The sequence below is a fragment of the Tenrec ecaudatus genome, chromosome 6 (assembly GCF_050624435.1).
Source record: "Tenrec ecaudatus isolate mTenEca1 chromosome 6, mTenEca1.hap1, whole genome shotgun sequence".
Classification (NCBI taxonomy): domain Eukaryota; kingdom Metazoa; phylum Chordata; class Mammalia; order Afrosoricida; family Tenrecidae; genus Tenrec; species Tenrec ecaudatus.
The window spans coordinates 26,449,353-26,467,304 of NC_134535.1; the positions used below are offsets into that span (position 1 = coordinate 26,449,353).

The 17,952-nt window shown below is 38.7% G+C and overlaps 1 protein-coding gene across 1 annotated transcript in view; it reads left to right on the forward strand.

Annotated features, from left to right (window-relative positions):
• Nucleotides 1-17,613, forward strand: part of BLTP3B (bridge-like lipid transfer protein family member 3B) — a 97,378-nt gene extending 79,765 nt beyond the window's left edge. Inside the window, exons 18-21 of the mRNA XM_075551113.1 lie at nucleotides 3,849-4,102; nucleotides 4,435-4,543; nucleotides 10,348-10,517; nucleotides 13,821-17,613. Coding sequence (XP_075407228.1) covers nucleotides 3,849-4,102; nucleotides 4,435-4,543; nucleotides 10,348-10,517; nucleotides 13,821-13,940 — 653 coding nt within the window. The 3' untranslated portion in view covers nucleotides 13,941-17,613. The remainder of the gene's footprint in view (nucleotides 1-3,848; nucleotides 4,103-4,434; nucleotides 4,544-10,347; nucleotides 10,518-13,820) is intronic.
• Nucleotides 17,614-17,952: the final 339 nt, after the last annotated feature.

Genomic DNA, 17,952 nt, shown 5'->3' on the forward strand with positions numbered 1-17,952 from the left:
CCTGCTTTGTCTTCAGTGATTGTGTTGGGAAGGTGTGCATAATGGAACAACAATTTAATAGAACAAAGTGTTCTTACATTGAGGAAGTACTTGAGTGGAGACCCAATGCCCAACTACTCTGCCTTAATACTAAACCTATACATATATGCATGTACATCTATTTCCCCATCATCATATTTAAATATATTTACATATGTACAGATCTTTATTTAGACCTCTATAAATGCCCTTTGCCTCCTATTTCTTTCCTCTATTTCCTTATACTGCCCTCTTGTCCCACTATCTTGCTCAGCCTTCATTTGGGTTTCAGTAATTCCTCTCAGTTACATTGCCCTTGATCAATCCCTGACAAATAAATCAATCTAATGACAAATAAATGAAATTTTGTCTTAAAGCATGCTGTCTTCACACCGGGTAATCGTATATGGGCATATCTGCATGTGGACGGAACCACCTGGAGAGAGAGGAGCGGTGTCGTGGTTCCTAAGACCATCAGAAATAATGTTTTCTGATGGTCGTAGGTGACCCCTGTGAAAGAGTCATTCAACCCCCAACCGGGTTGCAACCCACAGATTGTGAACCGCTGACACAGAGCTTTTGAAGTTCATTGAGGCACTCTCTGTCCCGTTGGATTGCTATAGTCAAATATACTTGATGGCATCGACTTTAATAGGAAGACCTTCATACAATAATTCCACTTTATAAGAGAAAGGAGGGAGCAATTTTGACTAGTGAAGTTTTTGTTGTATTTTGCTCCAAAATCAGTACTCTTTTTGTTTAAAACTATTTCGCATTCACGAGAGAGAGAGAGGGAGAAATAAATTAACTGAGTTGTTTGCTGCTTCTATTAAATTTACAAATTAACTTTTTTTTTCCTTCTTGATACAGAGAAAACATTGTCTAACAGTTACTGTGTTATGGACCTTTCTCTTGACTTTAAAAAAAAAATATATGAGTTTTAAAATATTTTTTAAAGTCTTACTAGTTCATAATAATTCTTAATGCTTATTTATTTTGACTGATAATAAGTAGTACTAACAAACACACCTGTTAATTTGGAGTCAGTTTCCTCTCCTGATGACTCCTTGTTTTACAGACTAAAGCCGTGCCCCGTTGGTCGGGGTTTGGGGCTCTCATCTTTGGAGAGGCAGGTCAGCAGTCATTGTAAAGTACTGCTGGGGTGGGTCCAGGCCTGCCGCCTTTCCAATAGCCGTCAACCGGGAGCCGTTTGTGCACACAGGAGTCTAATAATACTCATCACTAAATTTAATTCTGCTCTTGAAATCAACATTTAAAAACAATTCAGAGAACCTAAGAAAAAACAAACAACCTTTTTCTGGAAGGACACATATCTTTCTGTTACTGCGGTAGCAAAGGTATTTATTCCACAGGTTCTCCTAAAACCAAAAACAAATCATTGCCATCGAGTCTGACTTGTAGCGATCTCCTAGGACAGAATCATTGATTTATGTATGGACACTATTCTTAATGCATGTTTTTTACTTTAAGGTACCACAAATATGTTTGCATTTAACCTAAGTAGAATATCAGAATCCACATCCTTTTCTTTCTTCTTACCCTGAGAATCCGAATAGCCTTTCGGTACAGATTTCATTAGCAGAGCCTTGTGAGAGCATAGCAGGAGCCCGGTGGTATGGTGGGATACATCGGGATGCTCACTGCAGGTCAGCTGTAAAACCACCAGCTGCCTGCTCCACAGGGGAAAGATGATGGGCCTTTCCACCCTGCAGTCAGTCTCCGAAACCCACTAGGGTTGTTCCACCCTGACCTGAAGGACCACTCTCAGTCACACCTAATGCTAGTCATTTTTTTTGTTTTATTTTGTTTTGTGGTTTCTTTTAGGTAAACCACCAGAGAAATAGTTTTGCTACCTCACTAATGTAAAGATATGCGTCTTTCCAGAAAAAAACTTCAGTTTGTTTTTACTGCCTAGAATCTGTGAGTTGGGAAATTGATATGTTTTCAACCCCTCTGCTGCTTGGAATATCACTGTGGTCTTCCTTTAGCACAATCATTTAAATAAATGTGTTTAAGTTACTTTGCCACCTACCTGCAGCCTTCAGTATGAATTACAACTCAATGTGAAGAAGGTAACACCTCACAAATGAGAAAAGATTGAAGCTGTCAAGGATTTTGTCTTGCTTGGATCCACATTCAGTGCTCGTGGAAGTTTCGGTCAAAATAGAACAAAAGGATACATTGCATTGGGTAAATTTGATGCACAAGACCTCTTTCAATGTTGAAAAACAAGGAAGATACTTTGAAAACTAATGGGTGCACGATCCAAGCCATGGTATTTTCAGTTGCCTCATATACATGTGAAAGTTGGAAATTGAATAAGGAAGATGAAAGAAGAGTCAGTGCGATGCATTTGAATTGTGGTGCTGGGGAAGAATATTAAAAGTACCATGAACTGCTGCGTTGGTAAAAGTAAGGCCCCTTAGAGGCGAGGATGACGAGATTTTTGTCTCACCTGTTTCGCCAAGTTGTCAGGAAAGACCAGTCCCTGGAGAAGGACATCCTACTTGATAAAGTAGAAGGGCAACGGGAAAGTGGACGACTCCCGACAAGATGGATTGACGGTGACTTTCACAGTGGGCTCCGACATAACAGTGGTGGGCATGGCACAGGGCCTGGCAGGCAGTGTCCTTCTGTTGTGCCAGGTCGCTATGAGTTGAAACCTAACAGCAACAGCAATGTCTCCTTCTCCTCCGTAGCCGGATCTTATCCTTGCTTGTTCACTGTTTTATAGGATTATCCCCAGTGCATCTTGTCGCCTCTGTTTGTGCCTAAACCAAATATTTACGCCGAGGGTCAACTCACAAACTTGAGCAGTTCCACTAGGAGCTTTCATTGTTTTAAAAAGAGATATCTTTTGAATGATTTAGTATCCTTGGTGGCACTGAACTGCTAATCTCAAAATGTTCACACCCACTTGCTGCTCCGTGGAAGAAGGATGAGGCTACACCTGTAAGGATTTCCAGCCTTGGAAGCCCCGTATCGGGTTGCTAGGACTCAGGATGAACTTTGTGGCAGTGAGTTTATGGATGATTTGGGGCCCTGGTGGCACTGTGAGTTAAGTGTTGGGCCGCTAACATGGAGATCAGGGGTGGAAACCCACGGGCCATTGCAAGGGAAAAACAAGGAACTAGAGGGTTGCTATGAATCAGAATCAACTCAACGGCAATTTCTGATGGGTAATTTATTAAATTGTTAAAAGTTGTTTTAAAACTCAAGTATGTGTACCTTTGTAAGCTACTTCAAATGCTTTTTTTGGAACAAAAAGCATAAATATATTTTATTTATTGTAACTCCAGTTATAGTCTTCTCTGAACAAAGCATTTTAATGAGATGTTTTCTATTTCCTTTTTGTTTATCAAAGACACAGTTTTAACGAGAAAAGTGTGAAGCTTTAGGCTTTGTTGCTGCTTGGGAACGGTCTTTAAGAGTCACCTGAAATGGAGGGGAGGACCCTGTGTCCTCATCCTACTCCATTATGTTATAAATTCATAAATACGTAGTCATGTACACCCCAAGTATCAGAAATGTGTACCGTATGCATGTCGTGGTACACTTTCTCCTGTAACTAAAATAGAGAATATAAAAATAGTGGCAAGTTAGTACTATTATAGTTGAAAGTTACCTATAAAAATTGAAATTATGGTTGTTAGTACTATATGTGTATATGTAATGTAAAATATTTGAGTTAGTTTAGGGGGAAATACTAAGACTTTGAATGTATTTCACATTTTACAAATTTACAATGACTTCTTAATGACAATAGAGCTGCGCTAAACTGTTAAAATGTGTGTGTTTATTTCTCGTAGGTTCGGATCAGAAAGCTGTAACTCATTCCAAATCCCCTCCTGAGATCACTCTGCGATTTGAAAGTGGGCCTGGTGCAGTAATGCACTCTTTGCTTGCAGAACAAAATGGATACCTGCAATGCCACATAGAACATTTTAGTGCTGAGTTTCTAACGTCTACTCTTATGAATATTCAGCATTTTTTGGAAGATGAAACTGTTGCAACAGTGATACCGATGAAAATACAAATTTCGAACACAAAAATCAACTTAAAAGTATGTTAGCAGATGTTTTTGAATTCACATGTTCTGCATGTTCGCTTTGCCTATCAGGACTTTGACTCATGTCTGAGAACACATTGTCTCTATAGGACATGCTCTTAGCAGCAGTTGTTACAATGAATTAAATGTGTTGGTCTAGGTGGCGAAGGAGAGCTTTCTTCCAACTTAGGAAATGCCTAAATGGAACACAGCTTTCACACCAAAGCATCCAATGATTTCTTTCTTACTCCTTCAAAATTATTATCAGCTGAAATAGAGTTTAAGAGAATGCTTACTTTAATGTTATTATTGAAGAGCAGCATGCCAATACTCTCTCTCTCCTGTAGGATGACAGTTCCCATAGTGGTGCGCTGTCCCTTGAACCAGTTCCTGTAACTGTCCATATTGAGCACCTGGTGGTGGAAAGAAGCGATGACGGCTCTTTTCATATCAGAGGTATAGTCTATGTTGGGGGGAACACAACAGTTTAGACAGGCAGCTCCTGAAATTGTGTCCTTAAATTGCTTTTGAGTTGATTGTTATCTTTTCCCTCATAGTTTATGGTTTCTTTTGTATGTAAGCACATGATTAATGTAGCACTGGGTGACATTGTATTTAAATGTCATCATTGTATGAACCTCTAGCCAGAGAGTGGGGTTTTTGATTGTACAGATATAACTCTATTGCTGTATTCTTCCAAGCTGGCTTATTCTCTGTAGCAGAAATTACCGTGTACTTTTGCACCCCCATTGTTGCCTGCCATGTCACGAGCATTCGTTAGGATTGTTCATCCTCTGTGTCACTTTGTCCATCTATCCAGGGTTATCTCAGCATTCCCTTCAACGAGGCCCTTTCTATCCACTGGAACCTCAATGTTTATATATCTGTTTTAGAAAGATTTTTTAAAAATAATTTTTATCTCTGAGCACACTTAAAACAAGATTTAATCGGATATATTGTAGAAATATGAATTACTTCTGGGTGGTTTTAAAAAAGAAAAAGGTGATAGAGTGGATTCTGAACAGTGAGAGATCCTAGACACCAGACTCAAGACTTGAAATCCAGTGTCCACGTCCTGGTGGTAATTGAGTGGGGTGGGGAAGATGCTGCCCACCACTGAACAGTGTATTCTACAGTTTCTGCTCCTGCTGCTTTTGCTTTAGAAATTAAAACTCTACTGCAACAGTTTCAGGCAACAATATTTCTACTTTCCTGCCGGGAACTTAACCTTGCAGTTACTATGACTGCTGGTACTTTCAGAAAGAGCAACAGCTCTCCGATCTCCTGCTGTTACTAGTATGTGAATCATAATTTAGAAATTAGTCTGGAAATTAAGTTAATATATCCTAACTTAAATCAAAGGATACCATTTTTACCCTTTGTAAAACTCTGGAAGTATAAAATCCCTTAAATAATACTTTTACATGATAGGTGACCAAAATAAAATGTCAAGATGTTTACTACGGAAACCAATTCCATGAGAGACAAAAGTAATAAATAAAAAATAGAGCCGGTGCTAAAAGCCAGGGGAACCTTTTAAAAGAAATACAACCCAGTCTTCACAGATGATACAATTTTGAACTCAAAAAGCAAAAGTAAACTTATGAAATACAATCATTAAAAATCTTGAAAATGAAAAACTTGATCTTTGAAGTAAAAAACAATAACCACCTAAAATCCATTGGCAAATCTGTCAAAGTCTACCTTCAAAATCTGTGCTGAATCTGACCTCTTTCCAGCATTGGACACACTTCCACTGTGCTCATTCACTTGAATTGTTTCCACCCCGCTAAGCGTATCTCTGTTTCTACCTTTGCTTCCTTATTACCTATTGCCAACCCAGCCATAAGAGGGTATTTATAAAATATAACCCCTATGATATACTTGGTTCAAGATTCTCTACTGCCTTCCCATCTCACTGCAAGTGAAAATCTAAGTACTTGCATTGGCCTACAAAGCCCTACGTGGCCTAACTTGTTAGAATTCTCTGCATTTGTTTGGTTATATTCTCTCCCTTTGCCCGGTTCACTCCTGTCCTCCTAGGCATCCTCGAGCATACTAAGCATATCTCCACCTCGGGGCCTTTTCCCTCGCTTGTCACTCAATAGAATGATACTCTCAGATGTCCATTTGGCTTACTTCGTCTCTTTCCTCAAGTTCTAATTAAAATCTCCCTTACCAGGGACAGTTTATATCTAGCCTTTCCATGTCTTCTGCGACTTCCTTTCTCCTAACCCCATTTTATGTTCTCCACAGTGCTTATCATTTTGTGATATACTGTATTCTTTCAAGGAGCCCTGATGGCATAGTGGTTACTCATGAGACTGCTAACCACAAGGTCAGCAGTTCAAAACCACCAGCTGCTTCATGGGAGAAAGACAGGCTTTCCACGTCATAAAGAGTTACTGTCTCGGAAACTCACAGTGGCAGTCTGCTTTGTCCTGTAGGGTTGCTATGGTCAGGATCGACTTGAGGGCAGTGAGGTTCTTTGTTTGTTTGTTTATATTCTTTGTTTATTTGTTAACCAGAATATAAGTTACCTAGGGGCAGGGATTTTTTTCTTAATGGCGTATGCATTGTCCCCATCTTGTAACACAATGTCACCTACCTAGTCATTGTTTAAAAAAAAAAAAATGCTCGTTGAGTGGGTAAATAAAAACAGCTTAAAAACAGAATAGAAAGAAGTGCAGGTTAAACTGATGATCTTGAACAAGAATGTCCAGTAGAACCTTCTGTGGTGGTGATGATGATGGAAATATTATGTAGCCAATAATCATTTGACTACTGTGCACTTGAAATGTAATTAGTGTAACAGGAACAGAATTCTTTGATTTTTTGCTAAATTTAAATATCTATATAAATTTATATATGACTAGTGGCAACTATATTGTACAGCACAAGTATAGAAGATTAAACAGATGATTCGCCTAAAAACAAGAAAAGAAAGAAGAAACTATTTATAAATTTATTTATTTAAATGGATGTTAAAAACAGAAATGAATGATAGATCCACATCTATTTAAAGAAAGTCCCAGAACAGAATTAAAGGAAAGCAATGAAAACAGTGCAATAAATATTAGAATATTGTGAGAAGGAGGAAACAAGTGTTCAAATTCATCGAGACAGTGAATGAAAATAACAACCCTTGCCCAGCCATTCTGGAGACATTTCTGAAGTTGCAGGGATACCCATCAGAAAGTATCCTGTTAGAGAAAACAGAGGGTCAGAATCAGACTTTGCATTCGTGACACTAAATGCTTGAAGACAGTGTGAGGAAATATCTTATGGGTTCTTCAGGGAAATAATTTTGAATCTAAAATTTATTTTGAAAGCAAAATAAAATTGTTGAAAATGGGAAGTATTACTTAATCAAAATCATAATAAAGAACTGTAGAATTAAAAAGAGCAAAATTTGAAGTTAAGTTTAAATAATTGTTAGTGTATAAGAACAATTTCATGTTTAATATGGAACCAAAATTCCAGGCGTATATGGCATGACATAAGGGTCTGACTTCATTCTTTCATTATGACTAGCCAATTGCCGGCACCATTTGTTTAAAAATCTATTATTTACCCATTGAGTGGCCTGGCAAAAATAATTTAACCTGTTGGGTTGTGACTTTTTGTAAGTAGTTTTATTGGCATATAATTAACATACCACACAATTTAATTGTTCAATAATACTAAGATTTGTGCGATCCTCTTCACAATCAATTTCAGAATATTTTCTTCTGAAAATGTTAAAATCTCTATAGATTCACATATTCTGGATTTCATATAGAGAAAATCATACAAAACATAAACACACAAAAATAACAACAGTGACAAGACAGAAAAATCTCAATCGAAAAAGAAAGCCAAAACATTAAAAACTGAAACAACTTTAAAATGAGTCAAAAAGGAGCTCAAAGGATAAGGTGTTACATTGCTATTCAGCTCTCTAAAGTGGTCTTGTGCAGCAGATTTACCCAGTGTAACTCATCTTTTGATCTCTTGACTGCTGCTTCCATGAGCCTTGATTGTGGATGCAAGCAAGATGAAATCCTTGACAACTTCAACCATTTCTCCATTTATCATGATAATTTCACTTACTCTTTTCCCATTGGTGTGCCTTCTCTTTTGCTTTCTTGCCTAGCTAGTATATCTAGTACAAGAATGAATAAAAGTATAGAGGATGGGCATTGTTGTTTTGTTCCTGACTTAGGGGAGAAGTTAAGAATGCCATAAATACTCAATATTAATGACATTAGCTGTGGGGTTTTTGTAAATGCCCTTTATCAGATGAAGAAAACTCTTTTCTAGATAGCTCCTTTAGTTCCAGGACCTTAGGTAGGAGATCAGGTTATAGATTTGAGATTTCTCCTCTTTTTAATGTAGGCATCCATAACTAGACTTCCCTCTGAGCAGTGCTTCTGCAGCATCTCATTTTGTATCTTGCTTTTCTTTCATTTTAAAGTATTTTGCAATTTCCTTTTGATTTCTCCTTTGACCCTGTGTTAGGGTAGACTAGAGAAACAAATCCAGGGAGACTCGTGTGTATAAGAAAGAGCATTATACACAAGAGCAATTGAATATTGAGAAAACAGCCCAGTCCAGATCAAGTCCATAAGTCTGATATCAGACCATATGCCTGATACCCATCTATAAAGTCCTCTTCAGACTCATGAAACGCTTGCAAAGAGGCCGAATGCAGGGAAATGACAGGCCAGTGAGTGAAAAGTCTTGCGGATCTAGTGGCGTTGTAAGCGTCTCAGCGCTGATGTGGGTCTCCGGACCCTTCCAGCTCCAGGGCTCTAGCAGAGCTCCATGTGTCTTGTCATCAGGAAAGTCTCGCAGGGAGTGAACAAGTGTCCCACCTCCAGCGAGCTATTTTTCTCCTTAGGGCCTCTAAATGACGTCATCAAGCTATGACCTGATTGACCAGCTAAACTCCACCCCCTCACTCGTAAGTCTCAAGTTGACAAAAGATTATATAACTACCACAGACCCACTGATTCTTTTATGAATATTTAAATTATACATATTTGTGAGTCTTCTAGACTTTTTTCTTTTTTTTTAGCGGCAAAAGGAGTTCATTTGCTAGCTCGAGCTAGGGCTTCCTCCCTCCGCTGCTCAGCGTAGCGGAGATGCAGCGTCCAAAGGGATCGGTCTCTATTTCTAATTGTATCCCACTGTATTTGGACCCCATGCTTTGTATTGGTTCTATCATTTTTAGTTTACAGAGGTTTGTATCAAGGCCTTGGGTACTAAGAATGTTCTATATAAGCCAAGAATGTCAGTTTCCTTTTGTTGAGTTGATGAGTATATTTTGAGTCAGTTTACAGTGTTGTTCAAGTTCATTGAGTCTCTTGTTGACCCTTGCCTACTTATTTTACCCCTAATTGAATGTTGGATATGAAAATCTCCAGCTATTGATTATATCTCCATTTCTTTGTTTTTTTCTTCATGTATTTTGATAGTCTGTTAGTCACACATGTTTGTGATTGTGATATCATCCTAATAAGTTACCCCTTGATCAATATTCAGTACTCTGTCTCTGTTAACATTTTTATTATGGTGTTAACATCTACTTCATCTTACATTAACATAGTTTCTCTTCACCTTCATGCTTACTTTGCTCTGCATTTTTTAGGTCTTTTTCACTATTCTTACATTATCTTTACATTCATAAGAAATGGAATTTTTAAAAAAATCATTTTATTGGGGGTTCTTACAGCTCTTATCACAAACCATACATATATCCATTATGTACATAGGTTACTATTACCACTTTTTTCCTTTTTATAACATTTTATTAGGGGCTCATACAACTCATCACAATCCATACATACATCAATTGTATAAAGCACATCTGTACATTCTTTGCCCTCATCATTTTCAAAGCATTTGCTCTCCACTTAAGCCCTTTGCATCAAGTCCTCTTTTTTCCCCCGAAATGGAATTTTTAAAATGTGGACACTAAATTCTATCTTTGTAGGTTGTTTATTTTTGGCATTGTTCTATCATGGTTGAAGGATCCACAGCATCAGATGTCTGCTTTTCCTTGTGGGTAGCTGACAGCCATTACATATTTATCACACAGAACACTTGTTTCAGGACAGCCATTACCAGTAATTGGAGTTGATATTACGTGGGTCATATTGTTATGTGCCTAATAGTAAGAGATGTACTCATTTAAAAATTAATTTTGCTGCAATACAACTTTTGAAGATGAAATATTGGAGAGTCGGTTATCTGAGCACTTGTATTTGCTTGATCAGATTCTCAGGTGCTTAACACTGGGAGTGACGGGAAAGAAAGTGCTCACAGTGACTCCGTTCTGCGGACGCCTGGAAAGTGTGATGTGAAGAAACACCGCCGCGTCGTCACGCAGGCCACGCAGACGGGTCCGGAGGTTCCTTGGTCTTCTCAGGGCTTTACGAGAGAACAGGTAATAAGCAAACAAATTTAGTCTTAATTCATTTTAGCATTAAAAAAATAGGGATTTCAATATGACACAGTTAATAGCTCACTGGAGTGGAACAGCTGTTCACTCCCTGCGAGACGTTCCTGTAGAGTAGCTCCATGTGTCTTGTCATTCAGCATCTTCTGACTGATCTGAACAAAACTGTTAAACCTGAGACTGTGGCCCATAGTTACCCTTCAGCTTGGAAAGGAACTCGCCCCAGGGCTCAGTTTTCAGACCAACAATAGACATGTCTATGAAAAAACAAATCCAAACCCACTGCAACCTATAGGTCAGAACAGAACTGCTCCCTAAGGTTGCCAAGGCTGTCAATCTTTTATGGGCCCAGAAAGCCTCGTCTTTCTCTTGTGGAGCAGCTGGTGTGTTTGAACTGCTAGCCGTGTGGTTAACAGCCAAACACATTAACCCACCATGCCTCCAGGGCTTCTTAGAGAGGCATAGAAAGGTAATAATTATGCTAGGGAAGTACACAAAAGGAAAAGCTTTCATCAAAAGGAAAGCTTTTACCTGAGGACTAAGTTCAGAAAGGTTAGGAAAGAAGGAATGGAAACAGGAAACATGGTACAGTGTTTCTTAGTCCAGCTCTAGGTGTAGGGTTGAGAAAGATGGAGACATTCCCAGACTTCAAAGAGGTTCAGTCTAGTGGGCAGATAGCGGGTCAATTATGGAGATCGCTTGACAGGAGGAGAGCCGGAGGGACTAACGGAGTGTTTGCAAAAGAGGGAGGCTTCCTAGAGGGAATTCTTCATTTTGAAGTATGTCATTGTTTTAGAAAATTTAGGAAAGTATTTTAAAATAAATAGCATGACTTTACTACCTCCTAAGGGTGCAGTGGTTAAAGCACTCAGCTATTAATCTCAAAAGGTCAACGGTTCTAACCTATCCGCCGCTCCATGGGAGAGAGATGTGGCTGTCTGCTGCCACAAAGATTACAGGCCTGAAGCTCCCGGGGTGTAATTCCACACTGTGCTGTGGGGTGGCTCTGAGTCAGCATTGATTCCACAGCACTAGGTTTAACTTTCTATAGTGCTCTCAGTATTTCTGTGCACTTCTCTCTCATCTTTTCCTTGGGGATAAAAAGACAATTTATTGTATATGGTATATATTTTTAACTTTTTGAACAAATATTTTCCATAATGTTATAAATCACTCACATTCATTTTAGTAGCCAAGTATTATGGACATGGACATGGCTGACAGACCCCTTAATTCTCCTTAGTAAAATTGTTCAGATTTGAGTGGCTTCTCATTTTTGTCATCATCCATAGTGTTCAACAGAGTTTGATTTCCCTGTGAGAGGACGACAGTGCAGTCATTGATTCAGTCATCTATTCAACAAGAATTACTGTGGTGCCGTTTCTGAGATGGAAAGTCTGAGTTGAACAGTACACTGCCCTAATCTGTTGCGTTGCTCACCGTCTCATGGGAAAGGAGTGTGAGGTCATTAGTCACAACACACTGTGTCACACGCTATAATGGGGATTGAAGAACTCTAGAGAAATACATAAGGCAGGGATTCATAAGTGAGGAATAAAAGTAATCCCCAAATCTCTTAACAACTGAATGCAAATATTTTAAGGTAGCCTTAATTGCGGTGCTTGTTTTTGGAAGGCAGAAAGCCCTTAGCTTCTGCCCAGGTCCTTCCCTAAAGTTTCCAGCCAAGGGAATAGAAGAATGGTGCTTGGGAAACCCCTGTTGGCCATCTAGTGGGAAATGTGAGTTGGGAGCTCGGAAGAAAAGTTTTGTGCTGGACCAAGTTATGTGATAGTTCCAGCCTCAGATTAGTAGATGCAGTCACCCCAGTAAGTGGCTAGAGTGATGAGCTGATAGCTAATTACAGAATCGAATAGAATCCCAGCATTTAAACGTATTTAGGTAAGGTGGAGTCTGCAGAGGCTGAAGAGACCCTACACAGAACAGATGCAATGTGAAAGAAGAGCTGTGGCCCAGAAGCCGAAGAAGGAGGGGCAGAGCCTGAGAGGCTTACAGCACACGGAAGTCCAGGGACATGAAAAGTAGACCATGCACTTGTTATATTTGCACACCTGGAGTAAATTATTATTTGAACTGCCAGGTCAAAGCTTGTGGACATTTTTTTAAATCATTTTACTGGGGACTTATACAACTCTTACCTCAATCCATCCATCCATCCATCCATCCATCCATCCATCCATCCATCCATCCATCCATCCATCCATTGTGTCAAGCACATTTTGTACATTTGCTGCCATCATCATGCTCAAAACATTCGCTTTATACTTGAGCCCTTGGTATCAGCTCTTCATTCCCCCACCCCCACCTTCCCTCCCTCACAAACCCTTGATAATTTATAAACTATTATTATTTTGTCATGTTTTACAGTGTCCAGTGTCTCCCTTCACCGACGTTTCTGTTGTCTGTCCCCCAGGGAGGGAGTTATATGTAGATCATTGTGATCGGTTCCCCCTTCCCCTCCTTGTTTCACTACTCGCATTATTGGTCCAAAGGGGTTCATCTGTCCTGGATTCCCTGTGTTTCCAGTTCCTATCTGTACCAGTGTACATCCTCTGGTCCAGCCAGATTTGTAAGACAGAATTGTGATCAGATTTGTAAGACAGAATTGTGGGGAGTGGGGGCATTAAAGAACTAGAGGAAAGTTGTATGTTTTGTTGGTACTATACTGCACCCTTCCTGGCTTGTCTCCTCCCCGAGACCCTTCTGTATGGGCATGCCCAGTTGCCTATAGATTTGACTTTGGGTCTCCGCTCCATACTCCCCCTCATTCACAATGATGTGATTTTTTTGGTCTTTGATGCCTGAGACGTGATCCCGTCAACACCTCATGATCACACAGGCTGGTGTGCTTCTTTCATGTGGGCTTGGTTTCTTCTCAGCTAGATGCCGCTTATTTATCTTTTAAGCCTTTAAGACTCCAGATGCTATCTTTTGATAGCCGGACACCATCAGCTGTCTTCACCACATTTGCTTATGCAACCACTTTGTCTTCAACGATCATGTAGGGAAGGTGAGCTTCATGGAATGCAGTTTAAAAGAACAAAGTGTTCTTGCATTGATGGAGTACAATGTTGCTTATGGACATTTTTACAGTTCTATGTATTTATACTTCTGACCCACAAAATACTTCCTAAAGCAATGTTCAGTTTAATTGCACCTTCCCTGGCCCTGGGTTTTTTATTATCTCATGCATCTTATATTTTGATACTATAAGGAGTAGTTTATATTTTCTGAAAATGATTAAATTCTCTTACTTTCCAAATTTTATTTCAGCTCATGGAGGAGAATGAATCTCTTAAACAGGAACTGGCTAAAGCGAAAATGGCTCTGGCCGAGGCTCACTTGGAAAAAGATGCTCTTCTTCATCAAATAAAGAAGATGTCAGTGGCGTAGCAGGACTGGCAAGGCACATTAAGCTGTGGAGCAGGACGCTTACATATAGACATAGGCTCGGATATTACCAATTAATGGAAGGAAGACTTCCCTTTTCCTGAAAAGACAATAAAGTGAAATGGAATGTGGTGAAGTGGTACTATTGGAAACCCAGTTCAGAAAGTACGTGGTCCAAGCATTACAATCTCTAGGTGGGTAGGTTTGACAGGGCTTGTCCTTCCTTTAAACCGGTGTGATCTGGGAAGTCCACGCCTCCTTAAAATAATTACCTGCCTAATGAAAAGAAGATGTCATTTCCTAATTTTGATATCATTATAGGCATTTTTTAAAAGCAAAACGAAAAATTGATTGCTGAATTTTATTTCGCACCATTTGTCAGTAAGTCGCCATTATTTACAAAGACTCACTTGCTAATGTAAAAAGGAAGATTCCATTTTAATTGTTATTAAAATCATGTACTTAAATCATTATTATTGTAAAAATACTAATCAAATTAATAATGTAATTACTGGGTTTGAATAATACCCAAGAAAATCATTCCCCTACTGGATTTGTAAAGTAGCTTGAAAATGTGAAGTAAAAAAAAAACCAAAAACGTTTTGAGTGATGGGGAAGCTATATAAGTTGATGCTATAATTTTCAATATTAAAATGGTACAAATGTAAAAATAAAAAGCCCACATTGTAAGAAAAAAGAGGATGGTGGCAAATATCAGAGTATATATCCAAGTGATTTAAAATGTATTACTTATACATTCCTTTAAGCATTTGATATTACAGATAAGAGAATAATTTAACATCCAGCTAAATTGGACAACATTTGTTGCTAAGGCTTATTTAGAACTGTTTATATTATTTCTTTACCTTCTTTCCTCCTTAAAGAGGGGTTGTTATGCATATCTTTTATTATGCATAAGACAATTTCATACCATTCTTGTAGTATTAAATCAGGTGAGTGTGTGCACATACTAAATTTATAAAGTTAGTTTTGACTAATATGTGTGACATGTACAATCTTCTATAATAGTAATAATGGCTAGAATTTGAATTCTATTTTCTAGAGGTTCTTTAAGTTGAAATTAACATGAGTCTCAATTATGTATTATGAAATAAAAGTACTTAAAGTATTAAAGAAATAGGCTTTTACAGATTTAAAATATATTTCTAATAGATTTAAACTAGGTCCGGTCTATTTTAAAATTCAAATTCTTAAACATAATTAAATCTAAAACAGAACACAAAAGAGCTAGATTATCATTTCATTGAGATACTTGAAAATTCTGAACTCATTGGTGCTCTGCTTGTTTGGCATGTCTGGTACAAGCCATCCTGTATCTGAAAATGTAGAGAAAATACTTACTTCTTTTCTATTAAATAATAGTAGATTGATTTTTGTTTTATTTAAAACAATACTGGTCATTTTGGCTTGTTTCCTTCTGTAATCATTTTCATTTACATTATTTAGAAAAACTGGTACTTTGGGGGGAGCTGAGGATACAACAAAGAAATAATTAAAACTTAATTTTTACCTCAGAATTAAAATATTTTTGAACCCTCCATCTAGGTCTATGTGAGTGCAACAGCATCTGCTTCAGTACAAAGGTCTAAGCAACGATTCAGAATGTTTATAGAGTACCTTTGTCTTGTACATATGTACTCACCAAATCTAGTCTTATTGAAGAGCAGAACCGAAGAGGCATTACTTCAGATTGACAGTTTCTTGAGAGTGTTCTGTTTGGAGTGTATACATTTTGATTTTAACTATGGTTTATTATAATTGTTCAGTGTTACAGAAACTGAACTTTAGCCTTCCCAAGAAAGTCATATAAATGAGTAATATGGAGTTGAGCATTCGGTGTGTTTTGTCAGATTTTTAAAAATTTTACTAGCAGTATGGATTTTATAAGGATTTTAAATTCCTAAAGAATTTCCAAAGCATAATCTCATTATAATATTCGTAACAAACCTAGAAGAAGCACAGAAGTTATTAAAAAGTTTAGAAGTTATAAAAAATTATGCTCAGAAGGATAAGTTATATGACTGAAATCACGAGTAGTAACCTGATCTTTTGACTTAAAACCTGACAGTATGCATTTATTGTAGTGTACTCATAACTTCACATACAAGATAATTTTTTGGTGGGAAATGATGTAATGTCTTGTTTTTCTTTTGAAGATTAATTTATTTGTGTGTATGTGTGTATGATGTATGTGTGCGTGATGTGTGCTCAGATTTTTTAAACTGGGGGCTTTTTGCCTAAGTTAGCCCCAAATTTTAAGCAGATGCACAACCAGGAATAAATCTATATTAAACTTATCAGGGTTTTTAAAGTGTCCATAAATTAGAAATCAATAAACTTAACACATCTTAAATTTTTCTTTGCTAAATCTCTTAATAGAGAAGGTGTTAATGATCAGGGTGGCATAGTGATCATGTTTTGCGTTTCAGTTTCATGTATTGCCAAAGACATGTTTTTGTTATCTCCTGGTTTGTTGCTTCTTCGTCTTGTCCCAGAAGTTCAGAAACTCGCCACATGTGCTGATGCACTATTTTCATGTTAGCCATGTAACAGTGACTATGCACAATTGCTGGCAAATACATGTGGGAAGGTTGACCAGAAGCGTTGTCTGGGTTTGTGTATTACTGTTGTCCCGTGTTTGTCAGTAACAAGAGTTACAAGGTTTACTTTGATAAATTCTTAGTAACTTCAAATGTAATCCACTCATCTTCCTGTCTCAGTGAATTCACCCTGATTCCTAAACTGGTAACATAGATCTCTTCTTCAGATACTTTCCCCCTCCCCCTCTTCTCCTCCTCACCCACTCATACCACGTCCTCTCGTTGACCTGGTGAACGTCCACATTTCTTCACTGCTCCTCCCAGCGGGTCTGACCGACCTAAGCTGCCACCAGCATCCTCTGCTTCCTAAGTAGTGTCTCTGCAGCTCCTCAGATGTGCTCTCTATACTGCAGACAAAACGCTCTTTCTCAAAGTGCAATTTTTCATCAAGCTGACCTGCCAAACCCCACGCTCAGCCTCACACTTTAGCAGTTTCTCGTTGTTCTTAAAGATACAAATATTTTCTGTTAGCTCTTAGGCCACATACGTTAAGGTCATTAACTTCCTGTGGTAGTTCTCTACGGTACACGAGTTAATGCCCCCAAAGTTTCAAACCGTGGCTGCCATGTTACCTTTCAGACGCTCAGGAGAGGTTACCCATTGTTTTTCCCCCCAGCCTCATTCTACTTGTGTCTGCCTTCGCCATCTTTCTCTCAGTGCCTGGAATAAGTGGGGAGGAGATGGAAGTCTCCCTCTGCTTCTGTCGTAGGACCTTTGTGCTGTTCCTCTGCATCGACCTCCTTTCCCCTCCTCATTGTCTGGTTCATTCCTAATGGTCTTTTACTTCCCAGCTCATTCGTTGCTTCCTCCAGGAAGCAGTCCCAAAGTTCTCTGTTAGTTAAGGACCCTTACTACACTTTCTTGTGACCACATGCCTCCCCTCAGCAATGAACACCGCTGTAATTTTATATGATTTGATTGATGGCGAATCCACTCGATTGTAAAACTCCATCAGTCCAGGAACTGTGTCTTTGTTGTCACCTCTGTTCACCTTTGTATTCCTGATGCCTAATACAGTGCCTGGCACATAGTAGGTGCTCAATAAATTTGTTGAAAGAATAACATGAATGGATGAACTATCAAGGATGTCTTTCAGGTATAAAGTGGTGGGCACGGGAGGATTAGCATGCTCCTCCTGTCAGTTGGACAAGGGAGAGATGTACAGAGAATAGCTGGCCATGGTTAATAAACGAAGAGAAACTCTTCTGAGTCCATACTAGAAAGGTGGGGCGCAGGGAGCGGTGCCCCACTGTGCTTGTGTTACAGCATTTGGAGTCTCTGAGCTTCTGATGGAGGAGTCACGACCACAAAGCTAGATAAGAGGGTAAGTCAAAAAGTATTGCTATAAGTGTTCCATTTCTTTCCCCCCCAAAGGGCGTGTTTACAAATGTCTC